Source organism: Lynx canadensis, chromosome C1 (assembly GCF_007474595.2).
Source record: "Lynx canadensis isolate LIC74 chromosome C1, mLynCan4.pri.v2, whole genome shotgun sequence".
Taxonomy (NCBI): Eukaryota; Metazoa; Chordata; class Mammalia; order Carnivora; family Felidae; genus Lynx; species Lynx canadensis.
The window spans coordinates 19,150,346-19,168,766 of NC_044310.1; the positions used below are offsets into that span (position 1 = coordinate 19,150,346).

Sequence of the window (18,421 nt, forward strand, 5' to 3'; positions counted from 1 at the left end):
AATCCCATGACCTTGGGATCACGACCTGAGCTGAAATCGAGTCGAATGTTCAACTGACTGAGCCACGCAGGTGCCCCTAAAAGGTACTTTGTAGTAAGGTTTTGGGGCACACAGCACAGGCTTTGGGATCCAAAAGCCCCAGTTTGAAGCCTGAGCCTACCACTTACTTAGCTGTGTCACCTTGGGTAGATAGTCTCTTTGATCTTTGGTTTCGTTCTATGCAAAGAGATAATACTTCCCGCATAAGTTTGTGCGAAGGGCTCTCATCGCGGTAAGTACTCATAAGGCAGTAATTGTTATTTTTTTATATATATACATACACCATTCTCACTTATGCAATGGAATATTAAAAATCATGCCCTAGAAAATATTCACTGGCATAAGATAACATTCAGACTATTTTGCTAAGTGAAAAAAAAAAAAAAAGGCCATACAAAAGCTTGTATTAAATGATAACATTATTGCTTTTAAAAATGTATACGTATACGTTATGCATTTTAAAAGAACTAGAAAGCCTGGGGCACCTGGGTGGCTCAGTGAGTTGAGTGTCCAACTCTTGATTTCAGCTCAGGTCATGATCCTAGGGTTGTGAGATGGAGACTGTGCTGAGCACCAGCCTGCTTAAGATTCTATCTCTGCCCCTCCCCCTGCTTGCAGGCTTCCTCTCTCTCAAAATAAATAAGTAAATAAATAGATAGATAAATAAAAGAACTGGAAGGACAAACATCAAAATGTAAAAAAACCATTTTTTTCTTCATGCTTTTGTGTGATTTCTTGGTGGTCTAAATAGAGCCTGAGCTATTTTTGAAATCAGGTGGGAAAGATAGGGGGGTTAGGAATGTATCTTCATAGGCAGCAAATTCCATAGCCAAGACAGTTTCTATCCTCCTGGGAGGATTTCTGAGATCCCCTTGAGGGAAGGAATTAGCCTGCTGTGGACGTAGGTTGTTTGTGGCTCGACAGCCCTTCCTCTGGGGACCGAAACATCTCTTCCTTATCCGTGTGGCCCTGTAGGGCTGCCAGTCCTGGTGCTCAGGTTCCCCTGACCCAGAAGTGGAGGTAGAACCGAGGCAGGCCAATCTATCTGCCCCACTTAACAACTGTCCTTCTGGTACAGTGATAGATCTAGAAGGGACAAGTAACCCAAGCAGGGCCACGGCCTTCCCAGAATAGTGGAGGCAACAGAATCTCTCTTCCTGTTAAATCTGGAGCTGAATTGAAAAAACGGTTGGGGTGGGGCGCCTGGGTGGCTCGGTAGGTTAAGCATCTGACTTTGGCTCAGGTCATGATCTCGTGGTTCGTGAGTTTGAGCCCCGTGTCAGACTTTCTACTGTCAGCGCAGAGCCTGCTTCAGATCCTCTGTCCTCCTCTCTCTCTGCCCCTTCCTTGCTTGTGCTTTCTCTCTCTCAAAATAAATAAGCAAACTTAAAAAAAAACACAGGTTCAGGCTGCCAGCAACATCTTTCTTGTCTAATGGGGGGGGGTGTGCAGTGAGAATGGAGCTCACACACACAGAGTGGAACTGAGCCAGGAGAAGGTAGAGAGAGTGCCGGGGCTTTGATGACAATGTCTGAGACCCTGGATCTAGCTACACTGGCCTGAAGCCTGTCTGCCTTGGGTCTTCCCACTTACTTGAGTCAATAAATTCTCTTTCGGTTTAAGCTAATGAGTTAGGTTTCTGTTATTTGTAACCAAAAAAGTCCTGATGAATATGTGTGCTCAGGGTCATACCGATGGCTGCCATACCTTCAAAGTCATCAGATCCAACCCGCCAGGCAAGATGTTGAGGACGATCTGCCCAGCAGTGACCTCCTGCAGGATCTTCAACACCCGTGCACACTCGCTTACCCTCTGATGCACCTGCAACACAGACAGTCCTGGTGGGAGCTGGAACGCCGCACAATCGTCCAGCAAGGATCTCACTCTCCGACAGAGCCAAGGAAGAATGCAGGGATAGCTTGCCCACCCACATCTCAGCAAGCACTGTGGGTTCCACCTCCTGAGAAAGGCTCAGCAACCTCCTAGCAGCTCACATAAGCGCCACCTAACAGTTCACTGCAGTCACCACTGCCATACAGACTCTCTACCCACCTCCCCACGGGGGTGTCAAGAGGACCGAATAAGACAACACATATGAAAGCACCTTGAACACAAAAGGAGCAAGAGTGTTTTTGAATCAGCCTAGTACTGGATTCTACGTGCCTATTAGCAACATACATCTATTGCTTTTGTCTGTCTAGCACTTATCTGCTCCTACTTTGCCCGCTAACGCTGACCTTTGAGGACTGTGCTCCCCTCAAATCTATCAATGTACTTCTGATGGGAATTTCCCATTTGGGTATCTCTCCCCAGTCTAGGAGCCTCCCTCCAGGGTTTTTCATTTTCAGCCTGCAGCTTGAGGCAGGTATGACGACTGGGAGACAACCCCCAAAGAGCCTAATTCTCTCAGATGGGGAGCTGAAACATACGCAAGCTCAGACTGTCACGAGCTACGGTTCTAACCTCACAAGGTAAGCCAGTTTGCAGACAAGACCAACCAGCAGAGCAGAGATGAGAAAGAAAGAAAGGTCTTGACCGTATTTGTCTGGCTCCCGTGGTCCTGCCCCACTTACAACTGCCTGGATAAGCCAATCAAGTCTCCATTTGGCCTAACGAGATTAAATGGACTTTCTGTCACCTGCAATTGTAAAAGTCTTGATTAATACCCCATTTCTCTGATGTGGCAAGCTCAGACGCACTATGGCTGAGATTTCAGGACAGAAGGTTAGTGAAAAGTCTTCTTAGTGACTATAGTAGGAGGAAGACAGGTAAACTCTCCCTTCCCCAACTGGCACAAGCCTACCTGGCAATTTCGGACATGGAATTCCTTCTCCCCTTCTTCAATCTGACGGTGAGGGATCCATTCCTCCTCCAGCGACTCATTAGGGAGCTGGTTCTCCTCTGGGGCCTGCTTGCAGAAACAGGTGGTCGCGGCTGACCCGTCCCTGAAATACACATGCCACCAGAGACACCAAGAAGACACTCTTCAGCTTATTTCTCCCCTTTACCAAATCCTCCATTTCCGCCAAGATACCCTGGATCATCCTTTGGCCAGGAGGGAAAAAGATCTGGGGGCATACACAGGAGAGGAGAAAAACCCTGAAATGGAAGACTGATAGGTTTGAACCCCAATTTAGCAGTGTCACCTTCAGCAAGTGAACCTCTGAACCGTGGTTTCCTCACCTTTAAAATGAGTATAAGGGCACCTGGCACCTGGGGGGCTCAGTTGGTTAAGTGACCGACTTCAGCTCAGGTCATGACCTCCCAGTTCGTGGGCTCACGCCCCGCATTGGGCTCGGTGCTGACAGCCCGGAGCCTGGAGCCTACTTTGGATTCTGTGTCTTCCTCTCTCTCTGCCCCTCCCCTGTGCGCACATGCGCGCGCTCTCTCTCTCTCTCTCTCCCTCCCTCCCTCTCAAAAATAAATGAAACAATAAAACATTAAAAAAAATTTTTTTTAAATGAGTATAATACCTCCTTTGCGTGGTTGTTGTGAAGACTAAAAATACCATCTCAATACGGGTCTAGCCTATAACCTAGCCCACGGCAGGCATCCAATCTATTATACTTCGTTATGACTGCCGTCCCCTCACCTGTGTTCTGGAACAGCCACCACAAAGCCGTGGGAGGCCAGCTCCATGCAGAAGGCTGAATACAGTGTCCTAGAGAGGCAGGAAGGAAGAAAGAGAGAAGTGGTCAAAAGAATTGCCCACCTGCAGCCCCCAATCCAACCATACTTGGCTAGTGACCATCTCAAAAGATTGAATGGAGGAAGCTTCCTTTGGAATAGCCCTCCTCAAGGTACTTTCTCCGGCCAGCATACCACTTGTCTCCCCAAGGTTCCAAGAAGCATGTGGAAATCCATCCATGATGTTTTCAACCCCATATGAACCTTGACTTATCTCCTCCAGCACCTCCCAATACAGTTTGGCTACTTCGACAATTGCATTTTTATTGTCTATATGTTGTATGTCTCCCAAATTCGTTGGTCAGATCCTCAAAGACAGACACTCTGGCTATTTCTGTAATATGCAAATCTGCCCCTGTCAGTTAACATGTGATTTTTTTGGTCTGTCCTCCAACTTCCCAGAAAAAAAGCAATATGGCAGACACTGTTCACTGCCTACTCCAAACACTTATTTTTCCCTCCGCCTTAGTAACAGAATCTGATTTTCAGCTCAAGATAGTTATGCCATCAATTATGACATTTCTCAGCCTCCCCTGCAGCCAGGTTTAACTGTGTGATTAAGTTCCAGCCCAGCAATAGAAATATAATACTACCCTCATAATTAATTAAAATTCTCTAGTAGATATATATTTTAATATGTACTTACTTATTTTTGAGAGACAGAGAGAGAGGCAGAGAGAGAGAAAGAGAAGCCCAAGTAGGCTCCATACTGATAGCACAGAGCCCGATGCAGGGCTCAAACTCATGAACTGTGAGATCATGACCTGAGCTGAAATCAACAGACTGATTTCAGCTCAACTGACTGAACCACCCAGGCACCCTGATATATGTTCTAAACTCAACAACAACAACAACAAAAAAACAAAAAACAACCCAGGTGAAATTAATTTTAATAATATGTTATATTTAACTCAATAGAGCCAAGACATTATCATTTTGACATATAATCAAAATGTCTGAATTAGGGACACCTGGCTGGCTCAGTTGGTAGAGCATCCTACTCTTTGATCTTGGGGTCATGAGTTTGAACCTTTGAGCCCCACGCTGGGTGTAGAGATTACTTTAATTTTTTTTTTTTTTTAAGATTTATTCATTTTTCAGAGACAGACAGAGTGCAAGTCGGGGAGGGGCAGAGAGAGAGGGAGACACAGAATCCCAAGCAGGCTCTGGGCTGCTCAGAGCCTGACATGGGGCTCAAACCCACAAACCGCGAGATCATGACCTGACCCAAAGTCAAATGCTTAACAGACTGAGCCACCCAGGCTCCCCGGGATTACTTTAAATAAAAAGAATGTCCGAATTAATGAAACATTCTATTAAGTTCTTTTTTTTTTTCCATATGAAGTCTTTGAAATCCAGTGTGTACCTTACACTTCACATCTCAGTTTAGACCAGCCATATTTGTAATGTTCAATAGCCACATGCAGCTAAAAGCTACTATAATGGACAGAGTAGAGCTAGTCAATGGGACTAGACAGTGTGTTGTACAGAACTTTCAGGCAAGTTCTCCCTTCCTATTGCTTGGAATGTGGGTGTAACGGTAGGAGCAAAAGCAGCCACCTGAGGTCATCAGATAGCCTTAGAAATGGAAGCCACACGTGGCCGAGCAAGATGATAAAAGAAGTCTGGCTCTCTGCTTAACTGTGGAAGTACCGTATCATCTCTGTTTACCTCTAGCTTTGTTTTATCTGAGCAAGAAAAAAAAACTTCATACTGCTTAGGTCACTGTTATTTGGAGTTTTTCTGTTAATACAACTTGTTTGGATCCTAACTGATTCAGAAAGGTCAGGAAGGACAGACATTAAATTGACTTTCACCTTCTCTCACTTCTCCAAGGGAGGCAGTGCATTGGACGTAAGAGCCAGAGAGATTTCTGATCCTTTCCCAATTCAAACTGTGTAACCTTGGGCAAGTCTGCCTTTCAGAGCCTGCCTGGTCATCTGTAAAATATGCATCCCGCCCCCACCACCCCCCCCCCCACCTACCTCACAGGACTGTGTGGAAACCAAAGGAACAATGGCACATCATTATGTATTTGTGTGTTTATTTATTTAGAGAGCACGTGTGAGCATGTGAGGGAGGAGGGGCAGGGAGGTGAGAGACAGAAACAGAGACACACAGACAGAGAGAGAGAGAGAGAGAGAGAGAGAGAGAGAGAGGGAGAGAGAGAGAATATATCTCAAGCAGGCTCCACGCTCAGCAGAGCCCAATGTGAGGCTCCATCTCATGACTGTGAGATCACGACCTGAGCTAAAATCGAGTCGGATGCTTAACCAACTGAGCCACACTGGCACCCCAATAAACAGGTAACATTTAAATACACATACTCCTCCCTGTGATGGGAAGCCATAGGTCTGGAAGGATTTCCAATCCCGAATTTAACCACACAGGCAACAAGAGGAAACCATGTCCCTTTCACTCCCTGCCTTTTTACTAGGAATTTTTTTAATGTTTATTTATTTTTGAGAGAGACAGAGACAGAATGTGAGTGGGGGAGGGGCAGAGAGAGAGGGAGACACAGAATCTGAAGCAGGGTCCAGGCTCTGAGTGGTCAGCACAGAGCCTGATGTGGGGCCCGAACTCACAAACCATGAGGTCATGACCTGAGCCCAAGTCAGACACTTAACTGACTGAGCCACCCAGGCGACCCTTTTCTAGGAATTTCATTGTGGTTATTGATGAGTATTTATAATTGGCTCACCCAGGTCAACTGAGGGGTGAAGTCTCCATACACATTCTTAGACCAAAAAGACCACTCTCCAAAGTCATGTGCTCACCTGCTGTCTGTATAAAATACCTGTGAGCTTATGAGGATGTTTCTTACTTTTTTCCCTGCTAGACTACAGCCTTTCTGAAGGCAAGGACTCTATCTTATTCACTACTGAATACTCAACCCCAGCACAAGCCCCGGCATATGGCAGGTACTGAATTTACTGAATAAGAAAGCAACACTGAGGGCACCTGGGTGGCTCCGTCGGTTAAACGTCCGACTTCAGCTCAGGTCATGATCTCGTGGTCCGTGCGTTCGAGCCCCGCGTCGGGCTCTGTGCTGACAGCTCAGAGCCTGGAGCCTGCTTCAGATTCTGTGTGTCTCTCTCTCTTTCTGCCCCTCCCCCACTCATGCTCTGTCTCTCTCTGTCTCTCAAAAATAAATAAAAATGTTTTTAAAAAGTTTTAAAAAAAAGCAACATTGAAGACCATCTATTTGCCTTTTGAGCCACATCTCCACATTTACTCTCCACTTCCTGCCATGGGCTAGCTGTGTGAGTCCATGTTTAGGCTCCCCTAGTGGATGCAATTCCTTGATGTTTATCTCCATAGGACTCGCCTTCTCATGCCAAGGGGCTGGCACAGAACAGATGCTCAACAGATATTTGCTAAATGAATGAGAACCTAGCAAAACATAGCCCTTGTATTCACTTAGTGAATATTTGTTGGGAAACTACTACTTTCCAGGTATTGTCCTAGGCACTGGAAGAGACAGAAGACAGACATGGTCTCTGCCTTCAGGGAAATTACAATCTAGTAGAAAAGACAGACCTTAAAGAATAATCACACACGGGCACCTGGGTGGCTCAGTCGGTTAAGTGTCCGACTTCAGCTCAGGTCACTATCTCACACTTTGCGAGTTTGAGCCTCACGTCAGGCTCTGTGCTAACAGCTCAGAGCCTGGAGCCTGCTTTGGATTCTGTGTTTCTATGTCTCTGCCCCTCCCCTGCTCACACTCTGTCTCTCTCTCTCTCCCAAAAATAAATTAAAAAAAAATTTTTTTTTAATTTTTAATTAAAAAAAAATCACACGTAGTTAATTCATTATAATTATGAGAAGTACTGAGAAGTACTAGCTATTGTCTTATGAAAGTACACTACTGAAAAAATTAAACTAATATAATGCAGGGGTTAGGATGGGTGTCCCTAAAAGTGACATCCAAACTAGACATTGAGGTTAATTTGGAACTAGCCAGGCAAAGATGAAGGGGTTGGGGGGCCAGAGGAGGAAGACAGAAGCAGAACAGCAAATATTTCAGGCAACGGAAACAGCCACAAAGCACAGCACAGATAAAGGCTCTGAGGCAGAAAACAACATAGTGCTTTTATAGAAGTGAAAGATCAGTTTGTCTCAAGAGCCGGAGTGAGGCAAGTAGTTAGAACCGAGGCTGGAAACTTTGTCTGGGACCTGCATCCACGTAAGGCCATGACAAGAACTGAATTAGGTTCAAAGGACTATTAAAAAGTCTAAATACAGAAGCGACAGTCGTTCATTTATTTAACAATATTCACTGAGCACCCACCATCTGCCAAGCACTGCTCTAGGTGCTGAAATGACTCGGTCCTATCTGCTTTTTAAAACAGATCTCCCTGGCTACCGTGTCGACAGTGGTTTAGGGAATGGAGAGGCAAAAATCGATGCCTTTGAGATGTGTAACCTTCTAGGACATAAGCCAGACTTGTATGTTGATAATGAACCTATAGACAGAATCTTCACAAACTTACACAGGAACACACAGACTATAGTTATTAAGCTATGTAACACAGCAAGATGTAGAAATCAGGGTTCCTAGGAAGAATTCTGAATGGATACTGACTTATAAAACTCAGGCAGAGCCTACCCAAGTCTGGTAGGAGAGATCTTACCATTCACCATCCCATGGTTCCTCGACATAGGGAAACAGAGAACTGCGTGTGTGGACACTTCCAGGTGCCGGTCTAACTGAATCCTCACAAACCACGCTGTGGGAGCAGCATCCCCATCCGACAGATGATGAAATCTGGGCTCGGAGAGTTCTACCACTGTCCCAGGCTCCCACGGGGTGGGGGGTGGGGGGGCGGCGGCGGTGTGGCTGAGATTCACAGGTGAGGCTCTGAGCTCCAGGCGTGCAGGGAGTGAGCCCATCTTACTGTTAGATCAGTGCCATGGCAGAGCTGTCCCTCCATATACAGTGAAGAAATTACTCTGTACGGCGTAAGCTCCTTTCTAATACTTCCGTGCTGTTCCATAGAAAGAGGACTAAAAGTGTTTATTTATAAATGTTTCTGTTTAAATAAATAGGAACAGAAAATAAGTTGTTTATTTCATTATAAATGCTGAACATGAGAAGCCTGCTGAAAGACTCCACCAGGTGGAAGGGGCTTGGGAAAGGCCTTTAAGGGAAGGTGGAAGGAAGCAGATGGGAGATAAGACAGCTGGCAGGGGGAAATGTCTGTTTCTCTGCCCTTTGAGAAGAAGTTCAGACTCAGCTGCTGTCACTGGTTGAGGAATATGACAAGTTCTGGGGGACAGAAGCTCTTACCTGAAGGCTCCCATGCCATGGGAGAAGATGATCAAGGGGTATCCAGAATCCTTTGTCTTAAAGGGGCCATTCCAGCTAACAGGCAGGCGACAAGATCCTGGCAGAGACATGGGCTATAGAATCTCTGGCTGCCCCAGATCTGTATTCCCAAGGGCAGCCTGGGCACAGGCATGCGTGGGGACACATGCCCCTCCTCACTGGAGAACCACCTTTTGCCCCTGAGCAGTCCAGGGCAAACAGTCACCTTTTCTTTCCCCTTTTCTTCCCTAGCAAGCACAAATATAACAGAAAATGGGAAGATAAATGCAACAAGTACTGAACAACCCCTGAGGTGCCAAGGCGGTGGGTAGACTTCTTAATGGTGGGGCCTTTGGGGAAAGTAGATGACTCAGTGTGACTTTCCCCAGAGAGAGGAGAGCTAAGGAAGAACTGTAAACGAGAAAGTCTGGATTCAAATCCACGACAATCTAACTCTATAACCAAAGCTCTTATGTATATAATCCTCTCCCAATTCTCCACACTGCAATGGCTGACGCACGCCCCATGACAAAAGGGCTGGAAAATGCAAACTAATGGTACTGTGTGCGCCTAGGGATCTGTCCTAGAAACATAACCAAGAAGCTGGGAAAGCATCTGGGCGGGGCGGGGAGGCCAGCCCTTACCCACAGCCAGGTTGAACAGCAAACCCCCCCAGCGCTTATTAAACCGCAGGTAATCGGCCAGGCCAGTGCAATACTCATAGCGGGGGATCCACAGGGGCTGCTCCGTGGTCTCCTCTGACTCCTGGCAGGGATAGAAGAGTCGAAAGAAGCTCCCCTGTAGGAAAGAAGAGAGCAACTGCTCAGAGCAAGAAGCCTGACTCTGCTAGGCTTCCCATCAGACACACTCAGAGGGTATCTGAGGTGCCAGCGGGACAGGGCACCAAAATGGGGAACTTAAGCTCTAATTCATATACCTGAATTTCGCACCCAGAAAATCCAGAAAGGAGCAAATTTATTTTTAGCGTACATGTAAGGCTTATGTGATTTCAAATAGCTGACTATACTTTGAATTACATCTGGGAGCACCAAAATATTTTCAGTGCTTGGATCAGAAAGATTTCAATTCTGGCCCTGAGCCCAGGCCTGGAGGAGCCCCAGGAGTGAGATTAGCCCTCGTGCTGGATGGGGTGGGGGTGGGGGGGCATCACCCAGGGCAGTTCTCTGGAAGCGGCAGCACACTCATTTTACACAGGAGTAGGTGAGGGCTTAACAGGAAGTACGTGCCTCTCTCAAGAGAGAGGGGGAGTCTAAGGGCCAGCAGAGAAGCACCTAGGAACTGTTGGAGGGAAAGTCTGGAACCAAAGCAGGAGGGAAAATGGATGAAGGTGGGAGAGGAGAGAGAGGAGCATGTCTTCCAACTCAGGTCAGGGAGTCAAAGGCCAACAGCACACGGCCCACGGCTCCTCCTCCCATACCTTCAGATTAGCAGGAGACTGAAGACCTTCCCAGCATCAGGCATCTGCTCTAAAGATAAGGCCGCAAGCCCGAGAGCTGCCCTTGGAGCCAGAGCCCGCACCCCCTTTCCTCCTAGCTGGCAAAAGAACCCATCTCTGGCTACCGAGAGGTTTCTAACTGGAGAGACGAAGAAAAAGGTCAAGGAAGACAGACTTGGGGGCTCTATCACCAAATCCAGACCAGCTCTCTGTTTCTTCGGAATGGCTATTAAGTCATGGTGCAGGAAAAAGCAGCAGGGGTGTGTGCGGACAGAGCCGGAGACGCTTACCTGGAGACTCTGACCTTCCATCACATCCCCGCAGCCTACGAGGTGGGGTCCTGTGACAGGGGGAAAGCCCACGGACTGGTTGACCCCCATTTCATCACCAGCTGAGACAAACAACGACCTGGGCAGCGCTGAACTTGATGGCTGAGGGTGGAACATAGAAGAGCCTCTTGCTGGTTTCCTCTTAGCTTCCTGTTGATTCTATGTGTCATCTGCCACCCGTGTCCACTGCTCCTTATCACCCCATCTCCTTGTCAGGGACTCGTTCAGTCTTCCACACCAACCACTGTGCTACCCTGACTTTGCCAAGGTTTAAGGGCTGCTTTGTTGCTGGGGGCAGGGTGAAGAGATGGTTGGGGAAAGGAAAGAGAGCTTCCACGCTTCTCAAAACCCACTGCCAAGTGCTCACTCAGCACCTACTATGTGCCCAGCACAGCAGTAACTTCTACATAGAATGTAACCCAGGCTGTGTCCTCATGAGGCTAGGAATAACGACGACTAAGATGTATTATTGGCTCTGTGTCAGCACTGAACTAAGCTCTTTACATACGGTACGTCACTTCATTCTCTCCACAAATCTCTGAGGAAGGTCCTATGAAGACCCCGTTTACAGATAAGGAAACTAAGGCACAGGGAGGTTGAATCGCTTTCCCAAGTTATACTGCTTCCAGGCAGCAAACCCAGGTCTGTCTAATGCAGACCCGAGCTCTTAACCCCTACTGATCCTGCTTGTGCGGAGACTCAGTTGCAGGTTTGCAAAAGCACGGACCTACACTACTGACTATGAAGGAGGCACTTAGGCTGGGCCTTGAGGTACGAGCAAGATCTGGAGGCAGGGGAGAGGAAGGAAAGCGTTTCTACACAGAGCAAGAAAGGGCAGCGATAGGGGAAGAGTATGATGTGGCAGGAGATCAAACAGGAGCCTTGAACGTGGCAGGTGTGCGTGCTTCGGACTAGCCCACATTCCAGGAGCTCGGCTGCTCCCTAAACAGGAGCTAATGCCATGGCTTCTGTCCCTCTGCAACCTCATCATCACCAGCAACATCGTCATCATCACACCTATGGAATGCCAGGAATGACACCAAGTGCTTTGCTGTATTACTAATTGAAAAACTGAGATGAGGAAACTGATGAGTTTGCCAGTTAGGTAGATTACCCAAGAACATACAGCTAACAGAGCCAGAATTTGATCATGAGCAGTGTGGCTCTAACAGTGGAGAATATGGTCAAGCTTCTCAACATGCATTCTATCTTGCCTTCCTGTGTGACTTGGGCGGGGCTGCCCGATCAGCCCTTGGTGTCCCCTGGTCGGTATCTGGATGAAAAGTGGGCACATGACATAGTTGGTCCATTCAGAGCAAAGCTCAGGACTTTTGATCCCTGAGGACGGAAAAGTTCTTTTCTTTCTTGTTTTGAATGAGAGTGATGTGCAGATACAAAGCCTGGGAATGTGGGAGCTGCTTTGCTACTTCAAGGACGATGCTACCCAAGGAGGATGGATAGCAGAGTTGAGCAAATCGGAGAAACGCGAGTCCTATTTGTGAAGACATTAAGACTCTCTTAATCTTTATCTTAAAATGAGGGGCAGCTCAGTCAGTCAAACGTCCGACTCCTGATTTCGGCTTAGGTCGTGATCTCGTGGTTCGTGAGGTGCGTGACACAAAGCCCGGTGCGGGGCTCTGCATTCACACGTGGAGCCTGCTTGGGATTCTCTCTCTCCTTCTCTCTCTGCCTCCGTCCACCCCCTGCTCACATGAGCTTTCATGTGCACATGCGCGCACGCTCTCTCTCTCAAAATAAATAAATCAACTTAAAAAAAAAAAAAAAAAGAATCTCACCCTCTGAGGAAGACATGGCCGCAGCTACAGCAGAGCTTTGGAGGCCCTGCTCCTGCTCCTGACTCACCAAGTTGCTCAGGAAGCCGCGCTGCAGCCATGGCTTTTAAAGACACCGGGAAGACACCCGTGGAACCAGAGGTGGCGATTCACCAAATGAGAATGACTCTAACCAGCCGCAACATAAAATCTTTGGGGAAGGTATGTGCTGACTTGATCAGAGGCGCAAAGGAAAAGAATCTCAAAGTGAAAGGACCAGTTTGGATGTCTACCAAGACTCTGAGAATCACTACAACAAAAACTCCTTGTGGTGAAGGTTCTAAGACTTGGGATCATTTTCAGATGAGGATACACAAACGACTCACTGATTTGCACAGTCCTTCTGAGACTGTTAAGCGGATTACTTCCATCAGTATTGAGCCAGGAGTTGAGGCTGAAGTCACCATTGCAGACGCTTAAATCAACCTCTTTAATAAATTATCAGTTGCTAAAAAAAAATCTCTAGACTATACATGAAAGGCCTGACCCACTCACTCCTAGATTTTCTAGTTACATGAGTCAGTAAATCCCCTTTTTGTTTAAACTGACTTTAGATTTCTAATGCCTGAACCAAAAGCATCTAAACCGATACGCTAAGTCCCAGCCCCAGATTTTTGGTCATTACACTATTCTGTTTTCTTTAAGACACTCTGGGATGGATCAGAAAGTTCAAGTCCTGGGGCACCTGGGTGGCTTAGTCGGTTGGGCAGCTGACTTTGGCTCAGGTCATGATCTCACGGTCCGTGAGGTCAAGCCCCGCATCGGGCTCTGTGCTGACAGCTCAGAGCCTGGAGCCTGCTTTGGATTCTGTGTAACCCCCCTCTCTCTGCCCCTTCCCCACTTGTGCTCTGTCTCTCAAAAATAAGTAAACGTTAAAAAGAAAATTATAAAAAAAAAAAAAAAGAAAGTTCAAGTCCAAGCATGTCTAGGCAAGAAGAGACCTTAGAGACCATTCCCATCAATCCTCCCCCACCCTCCCCAGTATATACATGTGCTGCTGATGAAGAAATCAAGGTCCTAAGAGGTTAAGTGAACTGTTCAACATCACAAGTGTAACTATTACTACACACAGATCTCCTGATTGCCAACTTCCAACTGTCTGGTCCAGTGCAAAACTCAATAACCGATAATCCTAACGTCATTCTATTTACCTTTGGAATATAATAAGTGATTTTCTTTCTACTACTCTGTAGTAGTAGAATCCAGTTCTTTTTATTTACTTATTTTTAAATGTTTACTTTTTTTTTAACGTTTATTTATTTTTGAGACAGAGAGAGACAGAGCATGAATGGGGGAGGGTCAGAGAGAGGGAGACACAGAATCCGAAACAAGGACAGAGAGAGGGAGACACAGAATCCGAAACAGGCTCCAGGCTCTGAGCTATCAGCACAGAGCCCGACGCGGGGCTCGAACTCACAGACCTCGAGATCATGACCTGAGCCGAAGTCGGCCGCTTAACCGACTGAACCACCCAGGCGCCCCCAAATGTTTACTTTTGAGAGAGAGAGTGCGAGTAGGTGAGGGACAGAGAGAGAGAGGGACAGAGACAGAGAATCTAAAGCAGGCTCCGTGCTATTTGCAGAGAACTTAACATGAGGCTGAACTCCCAAACCACGAGCTCATGACCTAAACCAAAATCAGAGTCAGACACTCAACCGACTGAGCCACCCAGGCACCCCAGAATCCAATTCTTTTTAAAAAGAAACTGAGCTCCTGATGTAGTCAGTGCACCAGTTAGCCAGAGTGAAACTGAGCATGTGCATGAGCGTGTCTCATACCCTGAGCTTTTCCCCTGGTCGTTGAGGGTGTAACCAATGGCAGGCCTCTGCAGGGAAACAGGGCACATGTCACCCACATGACAATGAAGCAGCTCCAAGTTCTAACTGCCATCAAAGAAGGTCAGATAAGAAGATCAGATAGACATAGGAGTTCTGAGAAGAAAACACACTCTGGTAGCTTGCCAGTGGAGGGCGGGAGAAGGTGGTAAAGTTAATTTTCAAGGAGAAGAAAGTGCATGAGCTAAGACACAGAGGTAAGAAAGCACACATGAGAAACAGCTAGTCATTAGTGACGGATGCGAGGTGACAAAAGAAACGTGTGACAGATATGGAGGGTAGCAGTCTCTCGAGTGCTAGACTAAAGAGTTGGAATCCACTCTGGAAATGAGGGTGTGGAAATCACCAATATCAAGTCTGAAAGAGACAAGTTTGAGCCCAGCTCCTTTGCTGCCTAGCTTTCTTACCTCGGGTGGAGCATCTGATCTCACTAAGCCTGATTCCCCATCAGTATAATGAGATGCTATCCATCTTCATAGGGTTGCTAGGGAGGTCAAATGAAATAATGTATTTAAAGCGCCCAGTATAGTATCTGGCTCTTATGAAGTATCCAGGAAATATGTGTTGATTGAGTGAAATGTAGAAACCACGGGATTTGGCAACGGAGTGGATTTGTGGAGGCAAGGGAGAGAGAAGAGCCAAAGATGAGTCAGGTTTCAGGACTGGGTGACCAGAATGATACTAGCTTCTTACGGGAAAAGATTTTGGTCTTTCTGCATATAAAGAACAGTGCTTGGGATTGGAAATCAGGACAAGTGGAGTTAGACTGCTAAACAGATGGGGGAGTAGAACTCACTGGTAGTCCTGGAAAGTTTCTGGGGGGGGAGGGGGTCATTAAGTTTGGAAATAAATACAAATGAAAGCTAATTGGCCAGAGTGAGGCATACCCAAAAATGAATCTGCATTCCCTGGGCTCACATTAACTGATGTCCAAGGAAGGCGGGGGGGGGGGGGGGAGGATGGGAAAATCTAATTTTGCCTACAAGACACCCACACAAAGTATCCAGAGTCATTTCCAATAAATGCCATATAATTTTCCAAGGAAATTAGTCCAGGTGTCTTTAATTTGCTTTGTTTAGCTCATCCAAACAATTCAAGGTGGAACCTGTCTAGAAGCCTCTCTACCCATGCAAACCTATTCCATCCATCAAGGCCCAGAGAAATCCCCGGTTCTCTGTGCTTTCCCAAGTCCTTCCACCTTCCCTCCTCTCAAATCTAAGCACTGTCCACATCCCTCACCTCATAGCCAATCACGGGCTGCTTTAGGACAGCTCTTGGATTACTGCCTATTCTAGCAGTTTTCAATCAGTGACTTGCCTATGAACAGTTCAAGTAGAACCTAGTTCAGAGGTTCCTGAACCTATCATCACAATCACCTGGGAAACATTCAAAAATATAGATTTTAAGGTCCTCATTCCCGGAGGTCAGTTTTTAAAAGCTGCCCATGTTTCTCATCAGCAAGGTGTGAGAACCTCTGGTCCAGAGGGAACACAGGACTTTTTATTCAGAGATGTATGCATGCAACAAATATTTACTGAGTGTATACAGTGTTCCAGCCCACCACTGTATATTAATGAAATGATAATGACTAAGATTTCACTTAGTTTAATCCCCATGGCCACCTAGAAGCATGTTCTTGCTGGTTACAAGGCTTAATGTAGCGCCTTGCATATAACTACTCGCAAGAATTAATTTATCCAATGAATCTGATTTAGTTTTTTACACACTTAGGCCTCATTTCTTTGGCTATACTAGAGATAAAGGCTGTGTTTTATACTTCTTTGTAGGCCAAACCATCTATCATCAGGCTTCCTCTATGTAGTAAGGACCCAATAAATGCCTCTTTATTTGGCTTTGATTTAAACTCCCTCAATTCTTTAATCTGTCTTTTCTACCTAAAAACAAGGCTATATGGTATAGTGTAAAAAAGGCTTTGGCGACCGTCTGAATTCCAATTCTTAATTGGCTGTGATCTTGAGCAAGTTCCTTAAGTTCTAAGCCTCTGATAATTTATCCCATAGGATAGAAATAATAGTACTCATGAAGTTGTTGATGAGAATTAAATGAAATAATGTATATTATAATAATGTATATAAAGCACCTGAAATGTACAAGGCACTAGAACCAGAGATTGTAGCTCTGAGCCTAAGTTCTTTATAAGTAAAATGAAGTCACTTCTAGTTAGATTAAAATAAGAAAGTTGATAATTGCCTATGGCTTGGTACGTTTCAAGTGCCCATAAAAATGTTAAAAATGAATGAATAATGCCATGTCTCTCTTTCGCCATACCCAACCGAGGTCTCTTTCAGAAATTTTTTCTGGATTAAGCCCTTTGGCAAAATGGATTCTTTCCTCCCAGCTTTTTTGGGTCAGAAACACCCAAGCCCAAACCACAGTGTACTCAAAAGGCCCACAAGAGCCCAGAAGGAATGGACAGTGCCTACAATGCAGCTGTCCATCTGCTGGGGCCCTGTTTCCAGTGAGCAGAAATCAACCACCCTTTTGCCAGCTGTGTGGACTTTTGATCACTGGCTATTTCAGGACAGAGTCCACGAGAAACACTTCTCTGGGGCTTCCTTTCAGACAAAGCTCTATGGAGACTTAAAGCTCCTTAAAGACCTTTGGGCTCTGGAGGAAGTGAGGAAACATCCTGCTCTTAGAGAATGGAGACACCAAGTGCTCAAGAGGCAGGCTTGAGCAACAAGGGGGCAGAGATAGAAAAGGAGCCAAGATAAGAGGGGTCCAGAGCATTAACAATTGTAATAAAAATAACCTCTCTCGCTTGTGGAGGCTTTACGGTTTAAAAAGCCCTTTCACACACATTAGCTTATTGGCTCCACAACACAGCCTCACCCTAAGACCGACAGAGCGATTACCATCTTCACTGTGTCAATGAAGAGCGGAGCCCCAGAGAGATTGCTTGATGTGCCCAAGGTCACACAGCGAGTGAGCTGCCGAGGTGGACCAGACCCCGGGTCGGGGGAGTCCAGGGCTCTTCCACTAGGAAGAAGGAATGGCGACACTCCTTCCACTACCATGCAAAACCGGAAAGTGAGGGTAAGAGAGAAAGCACACAGGAGGTGTGGAGCATAAAGAAGCCCAGGTTTCAGGGAGGTCACATTGTGTGCTCAGAGAGGGGTCGTGGGGGGTGGGTCCTAGCACAGAGCTCAGGGTGGGACTCCAGGGCCGTTGGGAGTGAAGGAACAAGATGACAGTGGGAGGGTGAAGAGTGCGGGTGGATACTGGAGGTGTCTGAACAGGAAACAGAAAAGGACGAGGGATTAATGCGGACTTCCTCGGATTGGGACAAGCAGCCCCCAAAACCGGCTGGAGGATGGAAAAGTTGGCTCACATCTCAGTTCAGAACAAGAGCTTTCTCCAATCCAACTTACCCAGTCAAGTTGACCCCTCAGAAGTAGCCCAGAAGGTCAACTGACGGGAACTAAAAACTACTCTGGAGCTCGTAGCCCTTTGGTAGTTGTAGTTTCCAGAACTCACCACTGGCGCTTTAAAGCGTTCCCCGCTTCTCTGTCCGGAACTACAACTCCCGAGGTGCACCGCGCGAGATTGTGTATTACGACTCTAGAACTACAATCCCCAGAGTTCTATGCAGCCCCCGCCTCGTTGGATGAAACCTCCCAAGGTCCGGGATGCGGCCCGATTCCTCCCCCTGGTGGTCTGAGGCGTCGCCACCACGATTACAAGACCCGCGCGGAAGGTTACTGCTTGTAGTCCCGGTTAGTAACCCTCCGCCTCACCATTCCTCAAATAATTCCCGGGCGTGCCTAGAAATTGCAATGGCTTCCGTTTTATTCTCAAGGAAGGAGGGGGGAGGAGAAGGGTCGGAGCTTTTTTTGTTTTTTTTTCCCCCCTCCCCCCAATTCTGTTTCCCGTGAGAGTATGAGACTGCTCATTCAAATTAAGTGCACATTGGG

General features: G+C 46.7%; 2 protein-coding genes across 3 annotated transcripts in view; one reads left to right on the forward strand and one right to left on the reverse strand.

Moving 5' to 3' along the window:
- The window catches only part of PAFAH2 (platelet activating factor acetylhydrolase 2), a 32,660-nt gene extending 14,762 nt beyond the window's left edge, over positions 1–17,898 (reverse strand). Inside the window, exons 1-7 of one of the 2 annotated variants that reach the window (XM_032594220.1) lie at positions 17,879–17,898; positions 10,781–10,921; positions 9,679–9,832; positions 9,017–9,113; positions 3,632–3,700; positions 2,843–2,984; positions 1,747–1,860 (exon numbers count right to left, since the gene is read on the reverse strand). In XM_032594220.1, the coding sequence (XP_032450111.1) occupies positions 1,747–1,860; positions 2,843–2,984; positions 3,632–3,700; positions 9,017–9,113; positions 9,679–9,832; positions 10,781–10,870 (666 nt within the window). In that variant the 5' untranslated portion in view covers positions 10,871–10,921; positions 17,879–17,898. Of the gene's footprint in view, positions 1–1,746; positions 1,861–2,842; positions 2,985–3,631; positions 3,701–9,016; positions 9,114–9,678; positions 9,833–10,780; positions 10,954–17,878 lie in introns of those variants that run through there. The other variant, XM_030324738.1, reaches the window with a different exon arrangement.
- LOC115520413 (40S ribosomal protein S20-like) lies at positions 12,661–13,153 on the forward strand. The gene has a single exon (XM_032594221.1). It carries the CDS (start codon positions 12,712–12,714, stop codon positions 13,069–13,071), a length of 360 nt encoding a protein of 119 aa, XP_032450112.1. The 5' UTR covers positions 12,661–12,711; the 3' UTR covers positions 13,072–13,153.
- Positions 17,899–18,421: the final 523 nt, after the last annotated feature.

Excerpts from the sequence above, each read along its gene's own strand:
- LOC115520413 (XM_032594221.1), top strand. The coding sequence starts at position 12,712 with ATGGCTTTTAAAGACACCGGGAAGACACCCGTGGAACCAGAGGTGGCG.